Genomic DNA, 27396 nt, shown 5'->3' with positions numbered 1-27396 from the left:
TGTGTGTGTGTGTGTGTTATCCTGACGATGACATCACTAGCATATCACACAGTACCGTACCTGCACACACTTTCCCGTTGGCATAGAAACCACGTGGACAGATGGACACACATCGTCCGTCCAGAAGCAGAGAGTTAGAGTCCTTACAGCTCTCACAGTGGTCAGGGGTCCCTGAACAAGACATGCAGTCCCTCTGGCACTGAACTGTAACACACACAGACAGATACGAATGCACACACACACACATACACACACATTCATACACACACACACAATTTGGTTAAGTCAACTGAGAAAAAAAAAGTTTGAATCCAAAACTTATCCATTCAACTACTACTACCGTCACGAACAACATTCTGCTGTGGCCGTTTGAATCCAAACCTTATCCATTCAACTAGATCAGGGATGGGCAACTGGCAGCCATTTTATAGCTCCATGTTTTTTATATTTTTTTATGAGGTTTTATTTAACCAGGGGTAAACACATTTAGACCTAGGTCTCATTTGCAAATGTGCCCTGGGAACAATACAGAAAATAAAATGATGCACAATTTAAAACACAACATTAAATAAACGACAAATATTATACACACAATAAACAATCAAACAAATCAAACAGCTGTTCTCCTAAACTGACCCAGAGACAACAACACATCAAAATGAAACCTTACTTGGAGATTATTCCACATGACAGGGGCCTGGTAGGAAAAGGCAGATTTACCCAACTCTGTGGATACACGTGGAGTCTCCAGCATTAACCAACCCTGTGACCTATTGTTGTAATCCCAGTTTCTATATTTCAACAATGATGTTAAGTCAATTGTTAGTTTATTGAGTAAGGCTTTATAAACTAAAACAGAATAGTGTTAAAAGTGACCAACGTGTTTTTTAGCGAGATCCAACCAACTTTATGGTAAAGGATGCAGTGGTGAGGTCCGACCAACTTTATGATAAAGGATGCAGTGGTGAGGTTCGACCAACTTTATGATAAAGGATGCAGTGGTGAGGTCAAACCAACTCTATGATAAAGGATGCAGTGGTGAGGTCCAACCAACTTTATAGTAAAGGATGCAGTGGTGAGGTCCAACCAACTTTATGGTAAAGGATGCAGTGGTGAGGTCCAACCAACTTTATGATAAAGGATGCAGTGGTGAGGTCCAACCAACTTTATGGTAAAGGATGCAGTGGTGAGTGTCAAAACTGTCAGATGTTATAAAACGAAGTGTGCTATGATAAATTGTGTCCAAGGGCTTCTGAACACTGGTAGCTACATTCATGTATATAATATCACCGTAATCTATAACAGTAATATATGTAGACTGAATTATCTGTGTTCTACTATTTAATGAAAGGTCCTATTCCTATAGAAGAAGACCTACTGAATTCTTAATTTATTGACTAACTCGTCAACATGTTTTTTAAAATATAGCTTTTCAGCAATCCAGATGCCCAGATATTTATAGGCGGAGACACGATCAATGGGGGCACCATCTAACATACTAATGCACAAATCATCAGTTACATTATTAGATAAATTGGAAAATAACATGTACTTGGTTTTCCCAGCATTTACTACCAACTTCAGGTCAAACAAGGCTTTCTGCAAACTAGTAAAAGCAGATTGAAGAGTCAACAGAGCCTGAGCTGACGTAGGGGCAGCAGCGTATACAACAGTGTCATCTTCGTACAGATGAAAGTTACAGTTTTGTACAGATAGACCATTGCTGTTAATATAAATTGTGAAAAGAATTGGACCAAAAATCAAACCCTGTGGGACACCTTTTGTTATGTCTAGAAATCCTGATTTAACACCATCAGTAAGTACACAATGTGTTCTGTCTTTTACATAATTCTCAAACCAGCTACAAGCAGCCCGATCTAAGCCAATCGTAGAGAGTTTCTGAATAAGTAAGGTATTAAACACAGTTTCGAATGCCTTGGACAGGTCAATGCAGAGGGCAGCACAGTGTTTCTTCATAGCTAAACAATTTATGACATCATTTAAAACCATAGAAGTATCAGAGATGGTACTATGTCCTGGTCTGAACCCTGACTGGTTTACATTCAGACGATATGTAGCAGTATCAGAGATGGTACTATATCCTGGTCTGAACCCTGACTGGTTTACATTCAGACGATATGTAGCAGTATCAGAGATGGTACTATATCCTGGTCTGAACCCTGACTGGTTTACATTCAGACGATATGTAGCAGTATCAGAGATGGTACTATATCCTGGTCTGAACCCTGACTGGTTTACATTCAGACGATATGTAGCAGTATCAGAGATGGTACTATATCCTGGTCTGAACCCTGACTGGTTTACATTCAGACGATATGTAGCAGTATCAGAGATGGTAATATATCCTGGTCTGAACCCTGACTGGTTTACATTCAGACGATATGTAGCAGTATCAGAGATGGTACTATATCCTGGTCTGAACCCTGACTGGTTTACATTCAGACGATATGTAGCAGTATCAGAGATGGTACTATATCCTGGTCAACCCTGACTGGTTTACATTCAGACGATATGTAGCAGTATCAGAGATGGTACTATATCCTGGTCTGAACCCTGACTGGTTTACATTCAGACGATATGTAGCAGTATCAGAGATGGTACTATATCCTGGTCAACCCTGACTGGTTTACATTCAGACGATATGTAGCAGTATCAGAGATGGTACTATATCCTGGTCTGAACCCTGACTGGTTTACATTCAGACGATATGTAGCAGTATCAGAGATGGTACTATATCCTGGTCTGAACCCTGGCTGGTTTACATTCAGACGATATGTAGCAGTATCAGAGATGGTAATATATCCTGGTCTGAACCCTGACTGGCTTACATTCAGACGATATGTAGCAGTATCAGAGATGGTACTATATCCTGGTCTGAACCCTGACTGGTTTACATTCAGACGATATGTAGCAGTATCAGAGATGGTACTATATCCTGGTCTGAACCCTGACTGGTTTACATTCAGACGATATGTAACAGTATCAGAGATGGTAATATATCCTGGTCTGAACCCTGACTGGCTTACATTCAGATGATATGTAGCAGTATCAGAGATGGTACTATATCCTGGTCTGAACCCTGACTGGTTTACATTCAGACGATATGTAGCAGTATCAGAGATGGTACTATATCCTGGTCTGAACCCTGACTGGTTTACATTCAGACGATATGTAACAGTATCAGAGATGGTAATATATCCTGGTCTGAACCCTGACTGGCTTACATTCAGACGATATGTAGCAGTATCAGAGATGGTACTATATCCTGGTCTGAACCCTGACTGGTTTACATTCAGACGATATGTAGCAGTATCAGAGATGGTACTATATCCTGGTCTGAACCCTGACTGGTTTACATTCAGACGATATGTAACAGTATCAGAGATGGTACTATATCCTGGTCTGAACCCTGACTGGTTTACATTCAGACGATATGTAGCAGTATCAGAGATGGTACTATATCCTGGTCTGAACCCTGACTGGTTTACATTCAGACGATATGTAGCAGTATCAGAGATGGTACTATATCCTGGTCTGAACCCTGACTGGTTTACATTCAGACGATATGTAACAGTATCAGAGATGGTACTATATCCTGGTCTGAACCCTGACTGGTTTACATTCAGACGATATGTAGCAGTTAAAAGGGATCTAAGCTGAGTATTAATCAATGATTCCAGGATTCTCGCTCAGCAAGATAGTTTGGAAATGGGACGATAATTATTTAGATCAGTCGGGTCCCCACCTTTATGTTGAGGAAGCACATGGGCCACCTTCCAAACTCTAGGAATAGTACTCAGTATAACTGGGCCGCCTTCCAAACTGTATGAATAGTACTCAGTATAATTGTTAAGTTAAAAATATGTGTTAATCCTTCAGCAATCAATGGAGCAGAAAGCTGTAATAAGAAGGGACCAAGCATATCAGCCCCAGTAGATTATTTAACATCAATCATAAATAGTTGTTCCAATACATCAGAAGTAGACAGCTGCTCCAAAGAGAACAAGGATTCACTGGGGGTTGTCTGGTCCTCTATCAAGTCGACTAGCGGCTGGGAGAGGGACGAGTAGTTTACTGACTGACCCGCATCTATTAAACCAAGGTTTCATTCAAACAAAAAACCAGCGGACATACAATGTTGATTAAAAGCATGACCTGTCAATTTTTTTTCAATAATGATGTCAGAGTTCAGTATAACTTGCTTGGGTAGGGAAGGAGAGGAACTTCCATGCTTTAGTGGCTTAACTGTATCCCAAAATTTAGACGGATCACCAGCAGTGTCAGCGATAGAACTTAGGAAGTAGCTTGACTTAGCCTTTTTTACTAAGGACGTGCATTCATTTTTTAGTTGCCTGAAAAGCTGCCAGTCCACTACAGCATCAGTTACACCATGCCCAAATCAGATGCGCGCGTGTGTCCGTGTGCGCCATCGTGCACAAATTGATTTTGTCCCCCCACACCAAACGCGATCAAGATACACAGATTGAAATATCAAAACAAACTCTGAACCAATTATATTAATTTGGGGACAGGTCGAAAAGCATTAAACATTTATGGCAATTTAACTAGCTAGCTTGCAGTTGCTAGCTAATTTGTCCTGGGATATAAACATTGGGTTGTTATTTTACCTGAAATGCACAAGGTTCTCTACTCTAACAATTAATCCACACATAAAACGGTCAACCAAGTTCGTTTCTAGTCATCTCTCCTCCTTCCAGGCTTTTTCTTCTTTGGACTTAACATGGCGATTGGCAACTAACTTTCATAATAAGGTGAACTACCACGACCGACCTCAGTTCATCTTTCAATCACCCACGTGATAGAAGCAAATAGAAGCAACTTCTATCTTAGCGCCTGGCAATGCAGACGCTCGTTGGCGAACGCGAGCAGTGTGGGTGTAATGATTGAATAACATGTATGTGTTAAATGTATTTTGCAAAGCTCGGGCACGCGACGCGTCCGGTTTGGGCACCGTGTTAGTCTAGCTTTGGCCCAAGCATGATTTCTTGTTCTGAAGATATCTGTAGAAAAGGAGAATGTTTATCTGCCAGTGATATAAAAATAGATGGGAAATGTTCTCTGCTCTGTGGGAAAATGTGTAGAATTGCAGGAAATGAACTGCAAATCTTTTTTCTCTCTGATGTCAAAAGGGGGGCTGCTAAAATGTTTTGCTAGCAAGGGATGGGTGGGGGACGGCACCAAAAATGTCACAAAAATGTACCAGCACTACCAACACTGTCTGCTGTGGCTGTTTGAATCCAAACCTTATTCATTCAACTAGATCAGGGATGGGGAACTGGCGGCCCTCTTGCAGCTCCATGTATTTTTAATTTTTTTATGAGTTTTTATTTAACCAGGGAAAAACACAAATGTCACCTAGGGCCAGCTCTGACTGCATGCGTGGGTAAGGATGTGGGACCTGCGAGCGTCTGTGGCCCCAAATTATGAGTTCAGATTGTTTGTGGTCCCCACCCCCATCAAAGTTGCCCGTCCCTGAACTACACGATACGACCATATGGGTCATTAATTTCATCATACATTAATGGGGATATGAACCACTGCTACTATGATTAAAATATGGATTTATGCAAGGTTTAAGTTGTTAGCTTCCAGTCTAAATCACGACCCAGGAGATAAATGGCACAGGCTTCAAAGGACATAGACTACTATTGGATAGCTCTGTAAGGACACATGACTTCTATTGGATAGCTCTGTAAGGACACAGACTACTATTGGATAGCTCTGTAAGGACACAGACTACTATTGGATAGCTCTGTAAGGACACAGACTACTATTGGATAGCTCTGTAAGGACACAGACTACTATTGGCTAGCTCTGTCAGGACACAGACTACTATTGGCTAGCTCTGTAAGGACACAGACTACTATTGGATAGCTCTGTAAGGACACAGACCACTATTGGCTAGCTCTGTCTGTCTGTCTGTCTGTCTGTCTGTCTGTCTGTCTGTCTGTCTGTCTGTCTGTCTGTCTGTCTGTCTCTCTCTCTCTCTCTACATATGGACAGTACCAAAACAAATGCTCTATTGCTTCTCTCTCTTCACAGAAAACTCTGCAGAGCTGGGACGGTTGTATCCCCCATATAACATTCTATTGGTTGAAATAATATTGTATAATCATTTAAATGGAAAAACTCTTAAGTTTCTAATCCAGTATCATTTTGTGTATCATGGAATCGGTACATCAAAAATCTCTTCCCAACTATTTTGCAGTCCAAACTGCAAAAAAAGAAATGTCCCTTTTCAGGACCCTGCCTTTCAAAGAAAATTCGTAAAAATCCAAATAACCTCACAGATCTTCATTGTAAAGGGTTTAAACACTGTTTCCCATGCTTGTTCAATGAACCATAAACAGTTAATGAACAAGCATCTGTGGAACGGTTGTTAAGACACTAAAGACCTGCATTACTTTCTACCCCTTCTACTTGCCTCTTCTATTTTTGCTGCAATTAGTTGGTTGTAATTTTGAGTAGAGCAGACATCTGCATATATCTGGGTTAGCTGCATGTGTGACATAACCCCACATGTCCTATTTACGATATCATTTACCAAAAAATATCCCCAAAAATATAGATAATATTAAAAGTAGTTGTTAGGTGTATGTAGGGCCATTAGTAAATATGTAAACTGGGATATGACTAAAGAATTAAGTAGGGTGATTTTTCCAAATAGACAGGTCTTGTTCTTTCCATGGTAACTAACTATAATCATTTCAGTTCTCTTCCATTTCTCTCTTCCATCTCTCTCTCTCTGTCTCTCTCTCTCTCTCTGTCTCTCTCCCTCTCCCATCTCTTCCTCTCTCTCTCATTCAATTCAATTCAAGGGGCTTTATTGGCATGGGAAATATATGTTAACATTGCCAAAGCAAGTGAAGTAGATAATAAACAAAAGTGAAATAAACAATAAAAATGACTATTAAACATTACACTCACAGAAGTTCCAAGAGAATAAAGACATATTATGTATATATACAGTGTTGTAACAATGTGCAAATAGTGAAAATACAAAAGGGAAAATAAATAAACATAAATATGGGTTGTATTTACAATTATAATTTTTTTTACATTTTATTTCACCTTTATTTAACCAGGTAGGTTAGTTGAGAACAAGTTCTCATTTATAACTGTGACCTGGCCAAGATAAAGCAAAGCAGTGTGACACAGACAACAACACAGAGTTACACATGGAGAAAATAATAAACAAGCCAATAACACAATAAACAAGTCAATGATACAGTAGAAAAAAAAGAAAGTCTATATTCAGTGTGTGCAAAAGGCATGAGGAGGTAGGCAATAAATAGGCCATAGGAGCGAATAATTACAATTTAGCAGATTAACACTGGAGTGATAAATGAGCATATGATGATGTGCAAATAGAAATACTGGTGTGCAAAAGAGCAGAAAAGTAAATAAAATAAAAACAGTATGGGGATGAGGTAAGTAGTTGGGTGGGCTATTTACAGATGGACTATGTACAGCTGCAGCGATCGGTTAGCAGCTCAGGTAGCTGATGTTTAAAGTTGGTGAGGGAAATAAAAGTCTCCAACTGCAGCGATTTTTGCAAGGGCGGCCAAATGAGGTGTTGGCTTTGGGGATGATCAGTGAGATACACCTGCTGGAACGTGTGCTACGGGTGGGTGTTGTTATCGTGAACAGTGAACTGAGATAAGGCGGAGCTTTACCTAGCATAGACTTATAGATGACCTGGAGCCAGTGGGTCTGGCGACGAATATGTAGCGAGGGCCAGCCGACTAGAGCATACAGGTCGCAGTGGTGGGTGGTATAAGGTAATTTGGTAACAAAACGGATGGCACAGTGATAGACTGCATTCAGTTTGCCGAGTAGAGTATTGGAAGCTATTTTGTAGATGACATCGCCGAAGTCAAGGATCGGTAGGATAGCCAGTTTTACTAGGGTAAGTTTGGCAGCGTGAGTGAAGGAGGCTTTGTTGCGAAATAGAAATCCGATTCTAGATTTGATTTTGGATTGGAGATGTTTGATATGAGTCTGGAAGGAGAGTTTACAGTCTAACCAGACACCTAGGTATTTATAGTTGTCCACATATTCTAGGTCGGAACCGTCCAGGGTGGTGATGCTAGCCGGGAGGCAGGTGCGGGCAGCGAACGGTTGAAAAGCATGTATTTGGTTTTACTAGCATTTAAGAGCAGTTGGAGGCCACGGAAGGAGTGTTGTATGGCATTGAAGCTCGTTTGGAGGTTTGTTAGCACAGTGTCCAAGGAAGGGCCAGAAGTATACAGAATGGTGTCGTCGCGTAGAGGTGGATCAGGGAATCGCCCGCAGCAAGAGCGACATCATTGATATATACAAAGAAAAGAGTCGGCCCAAGAATTGAACCCTGTGGCACCACCATAGAGACTGCCAGAGGTCCGGACAACAGGCCCTCCGATTTGACACATTGAACTCTGTCTGCAAAGTAGTTGGTGAACCAGGCGAGGCAGTCATAAGAAAAACCAAGGCTATTGAGTCTGCCGATAAGAAAATGGTGATTGACAGAGTCGAAAGCCTTGGCCAGGTCGATGAAGATGGCTGCACAGTACTGTCTTTTATCGATGGCGGTTATGATATCATTTAGTACCTTGAGCGTGGCTGAGGTGCACCCGTGACCGGTTCGGAAACCGGATTGCACAGCGGAGAAGGTACGGTGGGATTCGAAATGGTCAGTGATCTGTTTGTTAACTTGGCTTTCGAAGACTTTAGAAAGGAAGGGCAGGATGGATATAGGTCTGTAACAGTTTGGGTCTAGAGTGTCTCCCCCTTTGAAGAGGGGGATGACCGCGGCAGCTGTCCAATCTTTAGGGATCTCGGACGACACGAAAGAGAGGTTGAACAGGCTAGTAATAGGGGTTGCAACAATGGCGGTGGATAGTTTTAGAAAGAGAGGGTCCAGATTGTCTAGCCCAGCTGATTTGTACGTGTCCAGGTTTTGCAGCTCTTTCAGAACATCTGCAATCTGGATTTGGGTGAAGGAGAAACTGGGGAGGCATGGGCAAGTAGCTGCGGTGGGTGTTTGTTCTTCACTGGTTGACCTTTTCTTGTGGCAACAGCTCACAAATCTTGCTGCTGTGATGGCACACTCTGGTATTTCACCCAGTAGATATGGGAGTTTATCAAAATTGGGTTTGTTTTCAAATTATTTATGGATCTGTGTAATCTGAGGGAAATATGTGTCTCTAATATGGTCATACATTTGGCAGGAGGTTAGGAAGTGCATCTCAGTTTCCACCTCATTTTGTGGGCAGTGTGCACATAGCCTGTCTTTTCTTGAGAACCAGGTCTGCCTGCGGCGGCCTTTCAAGGCTAAGCTCACTGAGTCTGTAAATAGTTAAAGCTTTCGTTAAGTTTGGGTCAGTCACAGTGGTCAGGTATTCTGTCACTGTGTACTCTCTGTTTAGGGCCAAATAGCATTCTAGTTTGCTCTGTTTTTTGTTAATTCTTTCCAATGTGTCAAGTAATTATCTTTTTGTTTTCTCATGATTTGGTTGGGTCTAACTGTGTTGCTGTTCTGGGGCTCTGTGGGAAATGTTTGTGTTTGTGATCAGAGCCCCAGGACCAGCTTGCTTAGGTTTATCTCTCTGTATGTGATGGCTTTGTTATGGAAGGTTTGAGAATCGCTTCCTTTTAGGTGGTTGTAGAATTTAACGGCTCTTTTCTGGATTTTGATAATTAGCGGGTATCGGCCTAATTCTCTCTCTCTCTTCCTCTCTGTCTCTCTTTTTTCCATCTCTCTCTCTCATCTCTTCCTCTCTAGCTCTCTCTATCTCTCTCTGTGTCTGTCCTTTCCTTTCCTCTCTCCTGCTGTTCTCTTCCTCTCTCTTCCCCCTCTCTCACTCTCTCTTTCCGCCCTCTCTTTCTCTTTCTCATTCTCCATCTCCTCTTCTTTCTCACCTGAATATGTGCATAGCCCCTTCGTAATAATTAATGGAAGAGTTAAGAAAAAGCAAATTAGGCTTTATAAATGTTCACGGAAAGAAGACCTTAACCTCAGCAACACTGTATGAAAACAAAGGAGAGAAATTCCAGAGAGAGCCAGAGGGGAGAAGACTGTAGGATGAGAGAAGAGTAGCGCTGGGTTAGACAGAGCTGCTACTAAAATCAATGGGACGTCTTTATAGGGTGAGCGGGATGAGTGGCTTCATATGTTAACCCTCCAAATGGCAGCTTTGTTTAGCCACATAGCACTCACTTACTCCCAAACATCAGTCACGGAGCCTGGTGTTGTCATGACAACTACGATCCTTTTACTATGTAAAGTACTTTGAAAAGCAGGGGAAAGTGGCGGTCTGAATTTGGCCTGCAGTTGGGTTTATTTGGCCCCCCAAGTTTTCTGAGCATATTTCTTTTCTTCTTCATTAAAATACTTTTTGTTGTTGTAATTTTCATTGTTGGACATAAAAGACTGTAAAAACACCAGGAAATCAGCTCCAAGTGAGTTTAATTTAAGAAATCTGTTCCCAAGTATTCCCATGCCAAATAGAGAGACTTGTGATCGTATACAAATGTAAGCAAGGTTTGAAATGATTATGTTTTAGTCAGACATATCTGTTTGGGCTTCTTACGGTCAATTTGTAGTCTATAAATTATGTGTAACTATGTTACGTCCCCCCGTGTCACGGCTGTCTGAAGAATAGGACCAAAACGCAGTGTGTGTATCGTTCCACATTTTATTATAACTGTGAAACTATGCAAGACATACAAATAAACGAATGAACAAAACAACAAACCGTGATGAAGAGGTGCAACATACACCACTCAAAATAATCTCCCACAAAACCTAGTGGGAAAAACAACAACCTAAATATGATCCCCAATTAGAGACAACGATGACCTCTAATTGGAGATCATCCCCCCCAAAAAAACATAGAAATACAAAAACTAGAACCCCACATATAAATACATAAACTAGACAAAACCCCCAACATAGAAAAAAGAAACTAGAAGCAACATAGACATAAATAAACTAGACAAAACCCTCTGTCACGCCCTGACCTACTCTACCATAGAAAAATATACGTTTTCTATGGTCAGGACGTGACACACCGACCATCCGGTCAACAAAATAGCTGAATCTAGTTGATGAACCCTGTTCTACTGTATAAACTCAATCCATTATTAATATATCATAATATAACAGACCTATTCAACAAGTAAAAGTGACACCAGTGTGTGTGTCTGTGTGCATGTGTGTGTGTGCCACTCTTACCCTGTTTACATTCTGGGCAGCACTGTCCCTGGCGGGGCACAGCCAGCATCCCCAGGGGACAGGTGGGACAGGATGCCAGGTAGCAGGTCACCCTGCCCTCACGACATTCACACTCCCTGCAGGGGCCCTCACTCCACCTCTCCAGGTTCTAGAGGGGGAGGGGTGAGAGACAGGGGGAGAGAGAGAGCGATTAAGAGAGACCGAAACAGAGACAGCGAGAGAGACAGACAGAGAGAAAGACAGAGACAGACAGAGACAGAGACAAGCAGACAAAGATTGCCATGAGGTAGGGATGATCAACATAAGCTATAGGAACTTTGTGTAGATTTCATGGATTACACTAAGTGATTATGGTGTACATTCCACCTAATCAATCCTCTTTACTCACTGCTAGTCGCCTCTGTTCTTTCCCAGAGGACTGATGTGGGTAGACACAAGAAGTCTTCATGGACTGACACTCGGGACAGCATTTCCCTGCTAGGTGGACCAGCTCTGATCCCTGTCAAAAATAAAAGAGAAATGGGTGCCAACTCCATCTTTCTCTCTTACCTCTCCCCCTCTCTCTTTCCTCTCTCTCTCCCTCCCCCTCTCTCTTTCCTCTCTCTCTCCCTCCCCCTCTCTCTTTCCTCTCTCTCTCTCTTTCCTCTCTCTCTCCCCCTCTCTCTTTCCTCTCTCTCTCCCTCTCTCTTTCCTCTCTCTCTTTCCTCTCTCTCTTTCCTCTCTCTCTCTCTTTCGTCTCTCTCTCCCTTCCTCTCTCTCTCCCTCTCTCTCTCGTCTCTCTCTCCCCCTCTCTCTTTCCTCTCTCTCTCCCTCTCTCTCTCTCTTTCCTCTCTCTCTCTCTTTCGTCTCTCTCTCCCCTCTCTCTTTCCTCTCTCTCTCTCTCTCTCTCTCTCTTTCCTCTCCCCCTCTCTCTTTCCTCTCTCTCTCCCTCTCTCTCTCTCTTTCGTCTCTCTCTCCTCTCTCTCTCCCTCTCTCTCTTTCCTCTCTCTCTTTCCTATCTCTCTTTCGTCTCTCTCTCCCTCTCTCTCTTTCGTCTCTCTCTCCCCTCTCTCTTTCCTCTCTCTCTCCCTCTCTCTCTTTCCTCTCTCTCTTCCTCTCTCTCTTTCGTCTCTCTCTCCCTCTCTCTTTCGTCTCTCTCTCCCTCTCTCTCTTTCCTCTCTCTCTCTCTTTCGTCTCTCTCTCCCTCTCTCTCTTTCCTCTCTCTCTCTCTTTCGCCTCTCTCTCCCTCTCTCTCTCTCTTTCCTCTCTCTCTCCCTCTCTCTCTTTCCTCTCTCTCTCCCTCTCTCTCTCTCTTTCGTCTCCCTCTCCCTCCCTCTCTTTCCTCTCTCTCTCCCTCTCTCTCTCTCTTTCCTCTCTCTCCCCCTCTCTCTCTTCCTCTCTCTCTCCCCCTCTCTCTTTCCTCTCTCTCTTCCTCTCTCTCTTTCGTCTCTCTCTCCCGCTCTCTCTTTCGTCTCTCTCTCCCTCTCTCTCTTTCCTCTCTCTCTCTCTCTCTCTTTCGTCTCTCTCTCCCCCTCTCTCTTTCCTCTCTCTCTCCCTCTCTCTCTCTCTTTCCTCTCTCTCTCCCTCTCTCTCTCTCTTTCGTCTCTCTCTCCCCTCTCTCTTTCCTCTCTCTCTCTTACCTCTCCCCCTCTCTCTTTCCTCTCTCTCTCCCTCTCTTTCGTCTCTCTCTCCCCTCTCTCTTTCCTCTCTCTCCCTCTCTCTCTTTCCTCTCTCTCTTTCCTATCTCTCTTTCGTCTCTCTCTCCCTCTCCCTCTTTCGTCTCTCTCTCCCCTCTCTCTTTCCTCTCTCTCTCCCTCTCTCTCTTTCCTCTCTCTCTTCCTCTCTCTCTTTCGTCTCTCTCTCCCTCTCTCTCTTTCGTCTCTCTCTCCCTCTCTCTCTTTCCTCTCTCTCTCCCTCTCTCTCTCTCTCTCTTTCGTCTCTCTTTCCCTCTCTCTCTTTCCTCTCTCTCTCCCTCTCTTTCGTCTCTCTCTCCCCTCTCTCTTTCCTCTCTCTCCCTCTCTCTCTTTCCTCTCTCTCTTTCCTATCTCTCTTTCGTCTCTCTCTCCCTCTCTCTCTTTCGTCTCTCTCTCCCTTCTCTCTCTCCCTCTCTCTCTCTCTCTCTTTCGTCTCTCTCTCCCTCTCTCTCTCTCTCTCTTTCGTCTCTCTCTCCCTCTCTCTCTTTCCTCTCTCTCTCTCTCCCTCTCTCTTTCCTCTCTCTCTTCCTCTCTCTCTTTCGTCTCTCTCTCCCTCTCTCTCTTTCGTCTCTCTCTCCCTCTCTCTCTTTCCTCTCTCTCTCCCTCTCTCTCTCTCTCTCTTTCGTCTCTATCTCCCTCTCTCTCTTTCCTCTCTCTCTCCCTCCCTCTCTCTCTCTCTTTCGTCTCTCTCTCTCTCCTCTCTCTCTTTCTCCCTCTCTCTCTTCCTCTCTCTCTCTCCCTCTCTCTTTCCTCTATCCTTCTCCCTCCCTTTCTCTTTCCTCTCTCTCCCTCTCTCTCTTTCCTCTCCTTTCCCCCTCTCTCTTACCTCTCCCCCTCTCTCTTTCCTCTCTCCTTCTCTCTCTTTCCTCTATCCTTCTCCATCCCTTTCTCTTTCCTCTCTCTCTCTCCCTCTCTCTCTTTTCTCTATCCCTCTCCCCCTCTCTCTCTTTCATCTATCCCTCCCCATCTCTTCTCTCTTTCCTCTCTCTCTTCCCCTCTCTCTCTCCCCCCTCCCTCTCTTTCCTCTCTCGCTCCCCCTCTCTCTTTCCTCTCCCCCTCTCCCTCAATCTCTTTCCTCTATCTCTCTCCCCCTCTCTCTCTTTTCTATCCATCTCCTATCCCTCCTCCCTCCCTCCTTCCCTCCCTCCCTCCTTCTTTCCTTCCTTCATTCCAGTGGTTAGAGGAAATTAGTCAGTGTCCACCTTAACTCCCACACAACATGAATTACACGCACACACACACACACACACACACACACACACACACACACACACACACACACACACACACACACACACACACACACACACACACACACACGAAACCAGGGTATGAGGCACGGAACCAGGGTATTAATACAATTGGAGTACTTTTACATCTGCATTGCTTGCTGTTTGGGGTTTTAGGCTGGGTTTCTGTACAGCACATCTGCTGATGTAAAAAGGCTTTCAAAATACAGTTGATTGATTCATTGAGTATGAATTGGAGCAGAATGTTGAGCCGTTAAATTGTTAACAAACAATTCAATGGAAGGCCTTTTGAAGGCTTGTTTCAATAGCTGTGGCCTTTTGAAATCATTTGAAATCATGAAAAATATTCATCTTTGAGGACAAATTAATAAGTGATACTTTTTAGTCACACAGCTGATCTGCTTTCAGATCCATACTTCTCACTACTCAGAGTAGCCTGTCATTGTATTATATCAGTCTCTAGGTTCTCAATTCATGCTGTGTGACCTTGGGAAATCTGATCTGGAATCAGGCCAACTATGTATATCCTTAATTAATACTTAACAGGCTGTTTATTACGTTACACATAATCTCCCGTGGCCAGATTCTGCAGACTGAGAGAATCTGGCAGGAAGGAACGGGATGAGATCAGAGCAGCATAGTAACCTGTTTTGGGTTACTAATTTCGTCACTGGTTATTTGGACATATCAAGCAGTGCTTAAACTGCTTCGCCACAAATGCTTGGCGCGTGTGCCCACAGCGATCAGTGTGTGTGTGTGTGTGTGTGTGGGGGGGAGGGGGGGGTGCGGGGGGCAGAAGTCACGCAGCTGATAAATTACACAAGATTTAACTTCTGGGTTAACAGAGATTACATTATACAATGATTGATGATGAGGGATCAATATCATGTGATGAGAATAGAAACGTCTGATAAGGTTAAAAGAAAACACTTCAATTAGTTCCATATATACAAGCCTTACCATTTTAATTTGAGTGTCATGTTGAATGATAAAGAAGAGACTAGCAGTGGTAGGTGTTATGTAGTCAAGCTTTAAAATATATATTTTTTTTTATGTCAGAGCATTTCCTTCACTCTAGAGTAAAACCCTGTTTTGTATTTTTGTTGTCGTCAAAAAACTCCTACCACAAATGATTGTATGATTGTGTATGTAGGCCAAGCACCCTACTGAGCTAGTAAATTATGTCTAATAATGAAGAGATATCCATCCAGGTATTCTCTCGGTTACATCCTTGTTTTTTGTTGTTGTATGTATCCAAAAAGACAAAAGAGGCAAACCAGCATGATGTAGGTAAACTTCGGTGAACTATTTACAAAAAAGTTTTTATCATTTATCTTATTTATTTACTTTCAATCGGGCAAAAGCGTGGCCTACCGTCGGGCATTCTACTCGAGCACACTGGGCTCTCTGGCAGAGGACCTGTCCCCTCTCGCAGGTGCAGAACTCGCAGCCGGTGCCGTTCCACATGTCACCGTGGTAACGCACGGTGAGCTCGTACAGACAGCTTCCTTTGGCGGCGACACACTCGTCACAACACTGCCCCGCCCTCTTTACCTTGGTCTGACCCTGCAAGGGATCATGGGAAGGATAAGGTTAGACTTTATTATAACTAATAACTTTCATGAATAAGCGTTAATAAACGCTTTATAAATAGTGCACATGATGGATGAGTCATTATAGTATAAACATTGTATTGTATTATATCATAACCTTTCCAAACGATCCTCTATTTAATCATTGATCTTCATTTTAGCAGGTAATGTCTTCCACAGCAGTAACATGGAGAAGAGTTACAGACAGACAGACAGACAGACAGACAGACAGACAGACAGACAGACAGACAGACAGACAGACAGACAGACAGACAGACAGACAGACAGACAGACAGACAGACAGACAGACAGACAGACAGACAGACAGACAGACAGACAGACAGACAGACAGACAGACAGACAGACAGGTTATCTCTGTGTGTACTGACCTTCTCACAGGTCCTGGGTGGACAGGTTTGTGTGTGACAGCGAGACTGGCCACGATCACACACACACCTGGTGCAGCCACTCTTCTGCCACTGCTCACCATGCTGCAAACACACACACACACACACACACACACACACACACACACACACACACACACACACACACACACACACACACACACACACACACACACACACACACACACACACACACACACGTTGTGGACGGGGATGGTGGATGAGCATAGGCATCTGTTTTTGTTTTAAGCCCTTAAACTAACCTAACCTTAACCATTCAGAGTTAATGCCTAACCTTAACCATTCAGAGTTAATACCTTAACCATTCAGAGTTAATACCTAACCTTAATTTTAAACACTTCAAAATGTGACATTTGGATATCCCATAGACAGTCAAGTATGATTGGTAGAATACCCCAGAGACAGTCAAGTATGATTGGTAGAACAGACAGTAGATAGAATACCCCAGACCCAGAGACAGTCATGTGTGATTGGTAGAATACAAGAGACAGCCATGTGTGTCATGTCCTGACCATAGAAAGCCTTTATTTTCTATGGTAGAGTAGGTCAGGGCATGACTAGGGGTTTAGTCTAGTTTATATTTTCTATGTGGGGTTCTAGTTTGTTTTTTCTATGTTGGTGATTGTGTATGATTCCCAATTAGAGGCAGCTGGTAATCGTTGTCTCTAATTGGGGATCATACTTAAGTAGCATTTTTCCACCTGTGTGATATGGGATATTGATTTGAGTTAGTGCACGTTGCATCTCTGTAGTCACGGTTCGTTGTTTGTTTATTTGTTTTTTGTCTTAGCTTAGTTTCACTTTCGAATAAATAATGTGGAACTCAACATTCGCTGCGCCTTGGTCCGACATTCATTCCAACGATCGTGACAATGTGACAGTGACAGTATCCAGACCAGACAACCCATGCTGTTATTTTGTTAATACAAAGCACTTTCCCTTACACAAACACACAATATATATATTATTCATGATCTTTAATAAATAACAAATTGAGATGTCTCTTGTTATTTCCTTTTCCGCCATGCAAATATAATATACATGAGATGTGGTTGGATGGCCAGTGTGTGAGGGGGAAGAGAGAGGGGGAAGAGAGAGGGGAAGAGAGAGGGGGAAGAGAGAGGGGGAAGAGAGAGGGGGAAGAGAGAGGGGGAAGAGAGAGGGGGAAGAGATAGGGAGAAGAGAGGGGGGGAAGAGAGAGGGAGAAGAGAGGGGGGAAGAGAGAGGGAGAAGAGAGGGGGGGAAGAGAGGTAGGGAAGAGAGAGGGAAGAGAGAGAGAGGGGAAGAGAGAGGGGGTGAAGAGAGAGTGGGAAGAGAGAGGGGTAAGAGAGAGGGGGAAGAGAGAGGGGTGAAGCGAGAGGGGGGAGAGGGAAAAGAGAGAGGGGGAAGAGAGAGGGAGAAGAGAGAGGGGGAAGAAAGAGGGAGAAGAGAGGGAGAAGAAAGAGGGGGTGAAGAGAGAGGGAGGCAGAGAGAGGGAGGAAGAGAGAGGGGAGAAGAGAGAGGGGAGAAGAGAGAGGGAGGAAGAGAGAGGGAGGAAGAGAGAGGGGAGAATAGAGAGGGGGAAGAGAGAGGGGGAAGAGAGGGAGAAGAGAGAGGGGGAAGAGAGAGGGAGGAAGAGAGAGGGAGGAAGAGAGAGGGAGAAGAGAGATGAGGAAGAGAGAGGGAGAAGAGAGAGGGAGAAGACAGAGGGAGGAAGAGAGAGGGAGGAAGAGAAAGGGGAGAAGAGAGAGGGAGGAAGAGAGTGGGAGGAAGAGAGTGGGAGGAAGAGAGTGGGAGGAAGAGAGAGGGAGGAAGAGAGAGGGAGGAAGAGAGAGGGAGGAAGAGAGTGGGAGGAAGAGAGAGGGAGGAAGAGAGAGGGAGGAAGAGAGTGGGAGGAAGAGAGAGGGAGGAAGAGAGAGGGAGGAAGAGAGAGGGAGGAAGAGAGAGGGAGGAAGAGAAAGGGAGGAAGCGAAAGGGAGGAAGAGAGAGGGAGGAAGAGAGAGGGAGGAAGAGAAAGGGAGAAGAGAGAGGGAGGAAGAGAGAGGGAGGAAGAGAGAGGGAGGAAGAGAGTGGGAGGAAGAGAGAGGGAGGAAGAGAGAGGGGGAAGAGAGCAAGAGAGGACTCACACCCACACAGGCACATCACAGAGACACCCTATTATAAATAACCATGCTGAAAAGCAGAGACTCACATTCTCTCACATAAATCCTCGGTCACATACAGTACCAGTCACTAGTTTTAGAACACCTACTCATTCAAGGGTTTTTAACTATTTTTACTATTATCTACATTGTAGAAAAACAGTGAAGACATCATGTAGTTACCAAAAAAGTGTTCAATCAAAATATATTTTAGATTCTTCAAAGTAGTCACCCTTCGCCTTGAAGACAGCTTTGCACTCTTGACATTCTCTCAACCAATGTAGAAAATAGTAAAAAAATAAAATCCTGGAATGAATAGGTGTGTCCTAACTTTTGTTTGCAAACAAGCACTCGAGTCCTCTGTACTTCACTCTCCTTCTACTTCTCTCTCTCTTTCTCTTTCTCTCTCTCTCTTTCTCTCTGTCTTTCTCTCCGTCTCTGTCTCACTTTCTCTCTGTCTCTGTCTCACTTTCTCTCTGTCTCACTCTCTCAGAATAGTGTATAACTAAGTGACAGTACCTTGTACTCCTTCCCAGCGGAGAGGCAAGGGTTGGGGACACACTGTGGGCAGCAGTGTCCCGGTTGGATCACCAGATTATCGAGCTGTTGGAGAGACACACAGACACATCAGACGTGACAAATAGAGCGACAACGGAATCACAATGCTTCGTGTGTGCGTGAGTGTTTGTGTGTGTATTAGTGTGTGTGTGTTTGTGTGCGTATTAGTGTGTGTGTGTGCGTGTGCGTATTAGTGTGTGTGTGTGTGTGTGTGTGTGTGTGTGTGTGTGTGTGTGTGTGTGTGTGTGTGTGTGTGTGTGTGTGTGTGTGTGTGTGTGTGTGTGTGTGTGTGTGTGTGTGTGTGTGTGTGTGTGTGTGTGTGTGTGTGAACTGGAATATCGTCTCTCTTTCCATCCCCGTGTATACACTCTCACTTCTCTGTTTAATATATGAGCCTGATAGTGACTGGTCTTCCCTGTTTTATATATGAGCCTGGTAGTGACTGGTCTTCTCTGTTTTATATATGAGCCTGGTAGTGACTGGTCTTCTCTGTTTTATATATGAGCCTGGTAGTGACTGGTCTTCTCTGTTTTATATATGAGCCTGGTAGTGACTGGTCTTCTCTGTTTTATATATGAGCCTGGTAGTGACTGGTCTTCTCTGTTTTATATATGAGCCTGGTAGTGACTGGTCTTCTCTGTTTTATATATGAGCCTGGTAGTGACTGGTCTTCTCTGTTTTATATATGAGCCTGGTAGTGACTGGTCTTCTCTGTTTTATATATGAGCCTGATAGTGACTGGTCTTCTCTGTTTTATATATGAGCCTGGTAGTGGCTGGTCTTCTCTGTTTTATATATGAGCCTGGTAGTGACTGGTCTTCTCTGTTTTATATATGAGCCTGGTAGTGACTGGTCTTCTCTGTTTTATATATGAGCCTGGTAGTGGCTGGTCTTCTCTGTTTTATATATGAGCCTGGTAGTGACTGGTCTTCTCTGTTTTATATATGAGCCTGGTAGTGACTGGTCTTCTCTGTTTTATATATGAGCCTGGTAGTGACTGGTCTTCTCTGTTTTATATATGAGCCTGGTAGTGACTGGTCTTCTCTGTTTTATATATGAGCCTGGTAGTGACTGGTCTTCTCTGTTTTATATATGAGCCTGGTAGTGACTGGTCTTCTCTGTTTTATATATGAGCCTGGTAGTGACTGGTCTTCTCTGTTTTATATATGAGCCTGGTAGTGACTGGTCTTCTCTGTTTTATATATGAGCCTGGTAGTGACTGGTCTTCTCTGTTTTATATATGAGCCTGGTAGTGACTGGTCTTCTCTGTTTTATATATGAGCCTGGTAGTGACTGGTCTTCTATGTTTTATATATGAGCCTGGTAGTGACTGGTCTTCTCTGTTTTATATATGAGCCTGGTAGTGACTGGTCTTCTCTGTTTTATATATGAGCCTGGTAGTGGCTGGTCTTCTCTGTTTTATATATGAGCCTGATAGTGACTGGTCTTCTCTGTTTTATATATGAGCCTGGTAGTGGCTGGTCTTCTCTGTTTTATATATGAGCCTGGTAGTGACTGGTCTTCTCTGTTTTATATATGAGCCTGGTAGTGACTGGTCTTCTCTGTTTTATATATGAGCCTGGTAGTGACTGGTCTTCTCTGTTTTATATATGAGCCTGGTAGTGACTGGTCTTCTCTGTTTTATATATGAGCCTGGTAGTGACTGGTCTTCTCTGTTTTATATATGAGCCTGGTAGTGACTGGTCTTCTCTGTTTTATATATGAGCCTGGTAGTGACTGGTCTTCTCTGTTTTATATATGAGCCTGATAGTGACTGGTCTTCTCTGTTTTATATATGAGCCTGGTAGTGACTGGTCTTCTCTGTTTTATATATGAGCCTGGTAGTGACTGGTCTTCTCTGTTTTATATATGAGCCTGGTAGTGACTGGTCTTCCCTGTTTAATATATGAGCCTGGTAGTGACTGGTCTTCTCTGTTTTATATATGAGCCTGGTAGTGACTGGTCTTCTCTGTTTTATATATGAGCCTGGTAGTGACTGGTCTTCTCTGTTTAATATATGAGCCTGGTAGTGACTGGACTTCTCTGTTTTATATATGAGCCTGGTAGTGACTGGTCTTCTCTGTTTTATATATGAGCCTTGTAGTGACTGGTCTTCTCTGTTTTATATATGAGCCTGGTAGTGACTGGTCTTCTCTGTTTTATATATGAGCCTGATAGTGACTGGTCTTCTCTGTTTTATATATGAGCCTGGTAGTGACTGGTCTTCTCTGTTTTATATATGAGCCTGGTAGTGGCTGGTCTTCTCTGTTTTATATATGAGCCTGGTAGTGACTGGTCTTCTCTGTTTTATATATGAGCCTGGTAGTGGCTGGTCTTCTCTGTTTTATATATGAGCCTGATAGTGACTGGTCTTCTCTGTTTAATATATGAGCCTGGTAGTGACTGGTCTTCTCTGTTTTATATCTTCTCTGCCTCACCAATTTAAAAAAAGAAAGTATTATTTACCTCATCTGAATTCCACAACAGAAGCTAGCAAGAGGTTAGCCATTTTCACTGGCTAACGTTGAAGTTCAGCTAGCCACGGTTAGCTGTCCTCAGCTATCCATTAGCTCGAAAAGCTATCGCCAGTTTTTGTACAGCGCGACTCAGACCAGAGCATACCAGACCTATTCTCTCTCCTTTCCCCGATTTCTACCGCAGGCTCTGGACATTTACACCTGGATCTTGCAGCTAACTAGCTGCTACCTGAGTGACTATTGGCAACGTCGGTCACGGAATTAACACACATTATTACGGAGCTAGCCAGCTAGCCAGCTGAAGAGTTCCATCAGCCACTCCTGGGCTATTCCTGAGCTAGCCAGCTGAAGTGTCTCCTGGGCTACAACTCACCTATCCTGACCCGTTTTACTGTCGATCCGGAGCCCCATCGGGTCTTCACGACTGGACCACCGACGTTATCTGCCCGAGGGAGTTATCCAACTGGCCCCTCCGTCGCGACGTAACCTGATCGCCCATCTGCGGCCCGCTAATCGTTAGCTGTCTTTTCGGCTGCGATCTGAACAGGTCTATCGGACACTTTTCTTGGGCCACTATAACTAACTATTTTGCCAACTTGGACAGGTCCCCCCTTCCACACGGAACCCCACTAACCCACAGACGGAAACGCACGAGCTGGCTAAAAACAGACCTCCCTCCCATCTTCCACCAGCTTGCTACCTATGGCCCGGCTAGCTGTCTGAATCTCACTGGACCCTTTGATCACTCGGCTAAGCATGCCTCTCCTTAATGTCAATATGCCTTCTCCATTGCTGTTCTGGTTAGTGTTTATTGGCTTATTTCACTGTAGAGCCTCTAGCCCTGCTCATTATACCTTATCCAACCTCTCAGTTCCTCCACCCACACATGCTATGACATCTTCTGGTTTCAATGATGTTTCTAGAGACAATATCTCTCTCACTATCACTAAATGCCTAGGTTTACCTCCTCTGTACTCACATCCCACCATACCTTTGTCTGTACATTATACCTTGAAGCTATTTTATCGCCCCCAGAAACCTGCTCCTTTTTCTCTCTATTCTGGACGTCACAGACGACCAATTCTTATAGCTTTTAGCCGTACCCTCATACTTATTCTTCTCTGCTCCTCTGGGGATGTAGAGGTGAATCCAGGCCCTGCAGTGCCTGGCTCCACTCCTACTCCCCAGGCGCTCTCTTTTGATGACTTCTGTAACCGTAATAACCTTGGTTTCATGCATGTTAACATTAGAAGCCTCCTCCCTAAGTTTGTTTTATTCACTGCTTTAGCACACTCCGCCAACCCGGATGTCCTAGCTGTGTCTGAATCTTGGCTTAGGAAGTCCACCAAAAACTCTGAAATCTTCATCCCTAACTACAACGTTTTCAGACAAGATAGAACGACCAAAGGGGGCGGTGTTGCAATCTACTGCAGAGATAGCCTGCAGAGTTCTGTCCTGCTATCCAGGTCTGTACCCAAACAATTTGAACTTCTACTTTTAAAAATCCACCTCTCCAAAAACAAGTCTCTCACCGTTGCCGCCTGCTATAGACCCCCCTCGGCCCCTAGTTGTGCTCTGGACACCATATGTGAACTGATTGCCCCCCATCTATCTTCAGAGCTCGTGCTACTAGGTGACCTAAACTGGGACATGCTTAACACCCCAGCCATCCTACAATCCAAGCTTGATGCCCTCAATCTCACACAAATTATTAATGAACCCACCAGGTACAACCCCAAAGCCGCAAACACTGGCACCCTCATAGATATCATCCTAACCAACGTGCCCTCTAAATACACCTCTGCTGTTTTCAACCAAGATCTCAGCGATCACTGCCTCATTGCCTGCACCCGTAATGGGTCAGCGGTCAAACGACCTCCACTCATCACTGTCAAACGCTCCCTGAAACATTTCAACGAGCAAGCCTTTCTAATCGACCTGGCCCTGGTATCCTGGAAGGATATTGACCTCATCCCGTCAGTAGAGGATGCCTGGTTATTTTTTTTAAATGCCTTCCTCTCCATCTTAAATAAGCATGCCCCTTTCAAGAAATGTAGAACCAGGAACAGATATAGCCCTTGGTTCTCCCCAGACCTGACTGCCCTTAACCAACACAAAAATATCCTGTGGCGTTCTGCATTAGCATCAAACTGCCCCCGCGATATGCAACTTTTTAGGGAAGTTAGAAACCAATACACACAGGCAGTTAGAAACGCCAAGGCTAGCTTTTTCAAACAGAAATTCGCTTCGTGCAACTCCAACTCTAAAAAGTTCTGGGACATTGTAAAGTCCATGGAGAATAAGAACACCTCCTCCCAGCTGCCCACTGCACTGAGGATAGGAAACTCTGTCACCACTGATAAGCCCACTATAATTGAGAATTTCAATAAGCATTTTTCTACGGCTGGCCATGCTTTCCACCTAACTACCCCTACTGCATTCAACAGCACTGCACCCCCCACAGCTACTCGCCCAAGCCTCCCCCATTTCTCCTTCTCCCAAATCCATTCAGCTGATGTTCTGAAAGAGCTGCAAAATCTGGACCCCTACAAATCAGCTGGGCTTGACAATCTGGACCCTTTCTTTCTAAAATTATCTGCCGAAATTATTGCAACCCCTATTACTAGCCTGTTCAACCTCTCTTTCGTGTCGTCTGAGATTCCCATAGATTGGAAAGCAGCTGCTGTCATCCCCCTCTTCAAAGGAGGTGACACTCTTGACCCTAATTGCTACAGACCTATATCCATCCTACCCTGCCTTTCTAAGGTCTTCGAATGCCAAGTCAACAAACAGATTACCGACCATTTCGAATCCCACCGCACCCTCTCCGCTATGCAATCTGGTTTCAGAGCTGGTCATGGGTGCACCTCAGCCACGCTCAAGGTCCTAAACGACATCGTAACCGCCATCGATAAGAAACAATACTGTGCTGCCATATTCATTGACCTGGCCAAAGCTTTTGACTCTGTTAATCACCACATCCTCATCGGCAGACTCAGTAGCCTTGGTTTCTCAAACGATTGCGTCGCCTGGTTCACCAACTACTTCTCTGACAGAGTTCAGTGTGTCAAATCGGAGGGCCTACTGTCTGGACCTCTGGCAGTCTCTATGGGGGTACCACAGGGTTCAATTCTTGGGCCAACTCTTTTTTCTGTATACATAAATGATGTCGCTCTTGCTGCTGGTGAATCTCTGATCCACCTCTACGCAGACGACACCATTCTGTACACTTCTGGCCCTTCTTTGGACACTGTGTTAACAACCCTCCAGACGAGCTTCAATGCCATTCAACTCTCCTTCCGTGGTCTCCAACTGCTCCTAAACACAAGTAAAACTAAATGCATGCTCTTCAACCGATCGCTGCCTGCACCTGCCCGCCTGTCCAGCATGACTTCTCTGGACGGTTCTAACTTAGAATTTGTGGACAACTACAAATACCTAGGTGTCTGGTTAGACTGTAAACTCTCCTTCCAGACTCACATCAATCATCTCCAATCCAAAGTGAAATCTCGAATTGGCTTCCTATTTCGCAACAAAGCATCCTTCACTCATGCTGCCAAACATACCCTCGTAAAACTGACCATCCTACCAATCCTCGACTTCGGCGATGTCATTTACAAAATAGCTTCCAATACCCTACTCAACAAGCTGGATGCAGTCTATCACAGTGCCATCCGTTTTGTCACCAAAGCCCCATATACTACCCACCACTGCGACCTGTACGCTCTCGTTGGCTGGCCTTCGCTTCATAATCGTCGCCAAACACATTGGCTCCAGGTCATCTACAAGAGTCTGCTAGGTAAAGTCCCCCCTTATCTCCGCTCACTGGTCACCATAGCAGCACCCACCTGTAGCACGCGCTCCAGCAGGTATATCTCTCTGGTCACCCCTAAAGCCAACTCCTCCTTTGGTCGTCTCTCCTTCCAGTTCTCTGCTGCCAATGACTGGAACGAACTACAAAAATCTCTGAAACTGGAAACACTTATCTCCCTCACTAGCTTTAAGCACCAGCTGTCAGAGCAGCTCACAGATCACTGCACCTGTACATAGCACATCTATAATTTAGCCCAAACTACTACCTCTTCCCCTACTGTATTTATTTATTTTATTTATTTTGCTCCTTTGCACCATATTATTTATATTTTATCTTTGAACTTTCTTCAAACTACAAATCTACCATTCCAGTGTTTTTCTTGCTACACTTTATTTACTTTGCCACCATGGCATTTTTTTGCCTTTACCTCCCTTATCTCACATCACTTGTTCACATTGTATATAGTCTTATTTTTTTTTCTTCTACTGCATCATTGATTGTATGTTGTTTTACTCCATGTGTAACTCTGTGTTTTTGTATGTTGTCGAACTGCTTTGCTTTATCTTGGCCAGGTCGCAATTGTAAATGAGAACTTGTTCTCAACTTGCCTACCTGGTTAAATAAAGGTGAAATAAAATAAATAAAAAATATATGAGCCTGGTAGTGACTGGTCTTCTCTGTTTTATATATGAGCCTGGTAGTGACTGGTCTTCTCTGTTTTATATATGAGCCTGATAGTGACTGGTCTTCTCTGTTTTATATATGAGCCTGGTAGTGACTGGTCTTCTCTGTTTTATATATGAGCCTGGTAGTGACTGGTCTTCTCTGTTTTATATATGAGCCTGATAGTGACTGGTCTTCTCTGTTTTATATATGAGCCTGATAGTGACTGGTCTTCTCTGTTTTATATATGAGCCTGATAGTGACTGGTCTTCTCTGTTTTATATATGAGCCTGGTAGTGACTGGTCTTCTCTGTTTTATATATGAGCCTGGTAGTGACTGGTCTTCTCTGTTTTATATATGAGCCTGGTAGTGACTGGTCTTCTCTGTTTTATATATGAGCCTGGTAGTGACTGGTCTTCTCTGTTTTATATATGAGCCTGGTAGTGACTGGTCTTCTCTGTTTTATATATGAGCCTGGTAGTGACTGGTCTTCTCTGTTTTATATATGAGCCTGATAGTGACTGGTCTTCTCTGTTTTATATATGAGCCTGGTAGTGGCTGGTCTTCTCTGTTTTATATATGAGCCTGGTAGTGGCTGGTCTTCTCTGTTTTATATATGAGCCTGGTAGTGACTGGTCTTCTCTGTTTTATATATGAGCCTGGTAGTGACTGGTCTTGTCTGTTTTATATATGAGCCTGGTAGTGGCTGGTCTTCTCTGTTTTATATATGAGCCTGGTAGTGACTGGTCTTCTCTGTTTTATATATGAGCCTGGTAGTGACTGGTCTTCTCTGTTTTATATATGAGCCTGGTAGTGACTGGTCTTCTCTGTTTTATATATGAGCCTGGTAGTGGCTGGTCTTCTCTGTTTTATATATGAGCCTGGTAGTGACTGGTCTTCTCTGTTTTATATATGAGCCTGGTAGTGACTGGTCTTCTCTGTTTTATATATGAGCCTGGTAGTGACTGGTCTTCTCTGTTTTATATATGAGCCTGGTAGTGACTGGTCTTCTCTGTTTTATATATGAGCCTGGTAGCGTGTGTGTTTGTGTGCGTATTAGTGTGTGTGTGTGTGTGTGTGTGTGTGTGTGTGTGTGTGTGTGTGTGTGTGTGTGTGTGTGTGTGTGTGTGTGTGTGTGTGTGTGTGTGTGCGTGTGCGTATTAGTGTGTGTGTGTGTGTGTGTGTGTGTGTGTGTGTGTGTGTGTGTGTGTGTGTGTGTGTGTGTGTGTGTGTGTGACAGTCGTACTAACCGGTTGGCAGGCGACAGGTTGACACTCTGCTGCATAGCACTGAGGTAGTCCGCTATCACACACACACTTAGAGCACGGGCTGGGCCTCCACTCTTCCCCATCCCTGTACTCATGGTCCTCCCAGGAACAGGATGCTGTGGACACACACACACACACACACACACACACACACACACACACACACACACACACACAGTAAGTAGAGTAAAGAGCAATGCTGTGTGTGTGTGTGTGTGTGTGTGTGTGTGTGTGTGTGTGTGTGTGTGTGTGTGTGTGTGTGTGTGTGTGTGTGTGTGTGTGTGTGTGTGTGTGT

The 27396-nt window shown here is 44.0% G+C and overlaps 1 protein-coding gene across 4 annotated transcripts in view; it reads right to left on the bottom strand.

Moving 5' to 3' along the window:
- Positions 1–27396, bottom strand: part of LOC106570894 (extracellular matrix organizing protein FRAS1) — a 364444-nt gene that overhangs the window by 202107 nt on the left and 134941 nt on the right. For all 4 annotated transcript variants that reach the window (XM_045695383.1, XM_045695380.1, XM_045695381.1 and 1 more), the window contains exons 6-12: positions 27084–27217; positions 18840–18923; positions 16162–16263; positions 15555–15746; positions 11646–11756; positions 11258–11405; positions 61–204 (exon numbers count right to left, since the gene is read on the bottom strand). In XM_045695383.1, the coding sequence (XP_045551339.1) occupies positions 61–204; positions 11258–11405; positions 11646–11756; positions 15555–15746; positions 16162–16263; positions 18840–18923; positions 27084–27217 (915 nt within the window). The remainder of the gene's footprint in view (positions 1–60; positions 205–11257; positions 11406–11645; positions 11757–15554; positions 15747–16161; positions 16264–18839; positions 18924–27083; positions 27218–27396) is intronic.

The sequence above is a fragment of the Salmo salar genome, chromosome ssa15, assembly GCF_905237065.1.
Source record: "Salmo salar chromosome ssa15, Ssal_v3.1, whole genome shotgun sequence".
Taxonomy (NCBI): domain Eukaryota; kingdom Metazoa; phylum Chordata; class Actinopteri; order Salmoniformes; family Salmonidae; genus Salmo; species Salmo salar.
The sequence above is the reverse complement of the archived record's forward strand: the minus strand, read 5'-3'. Positions and strand labels throughout refer to the sequence as shown.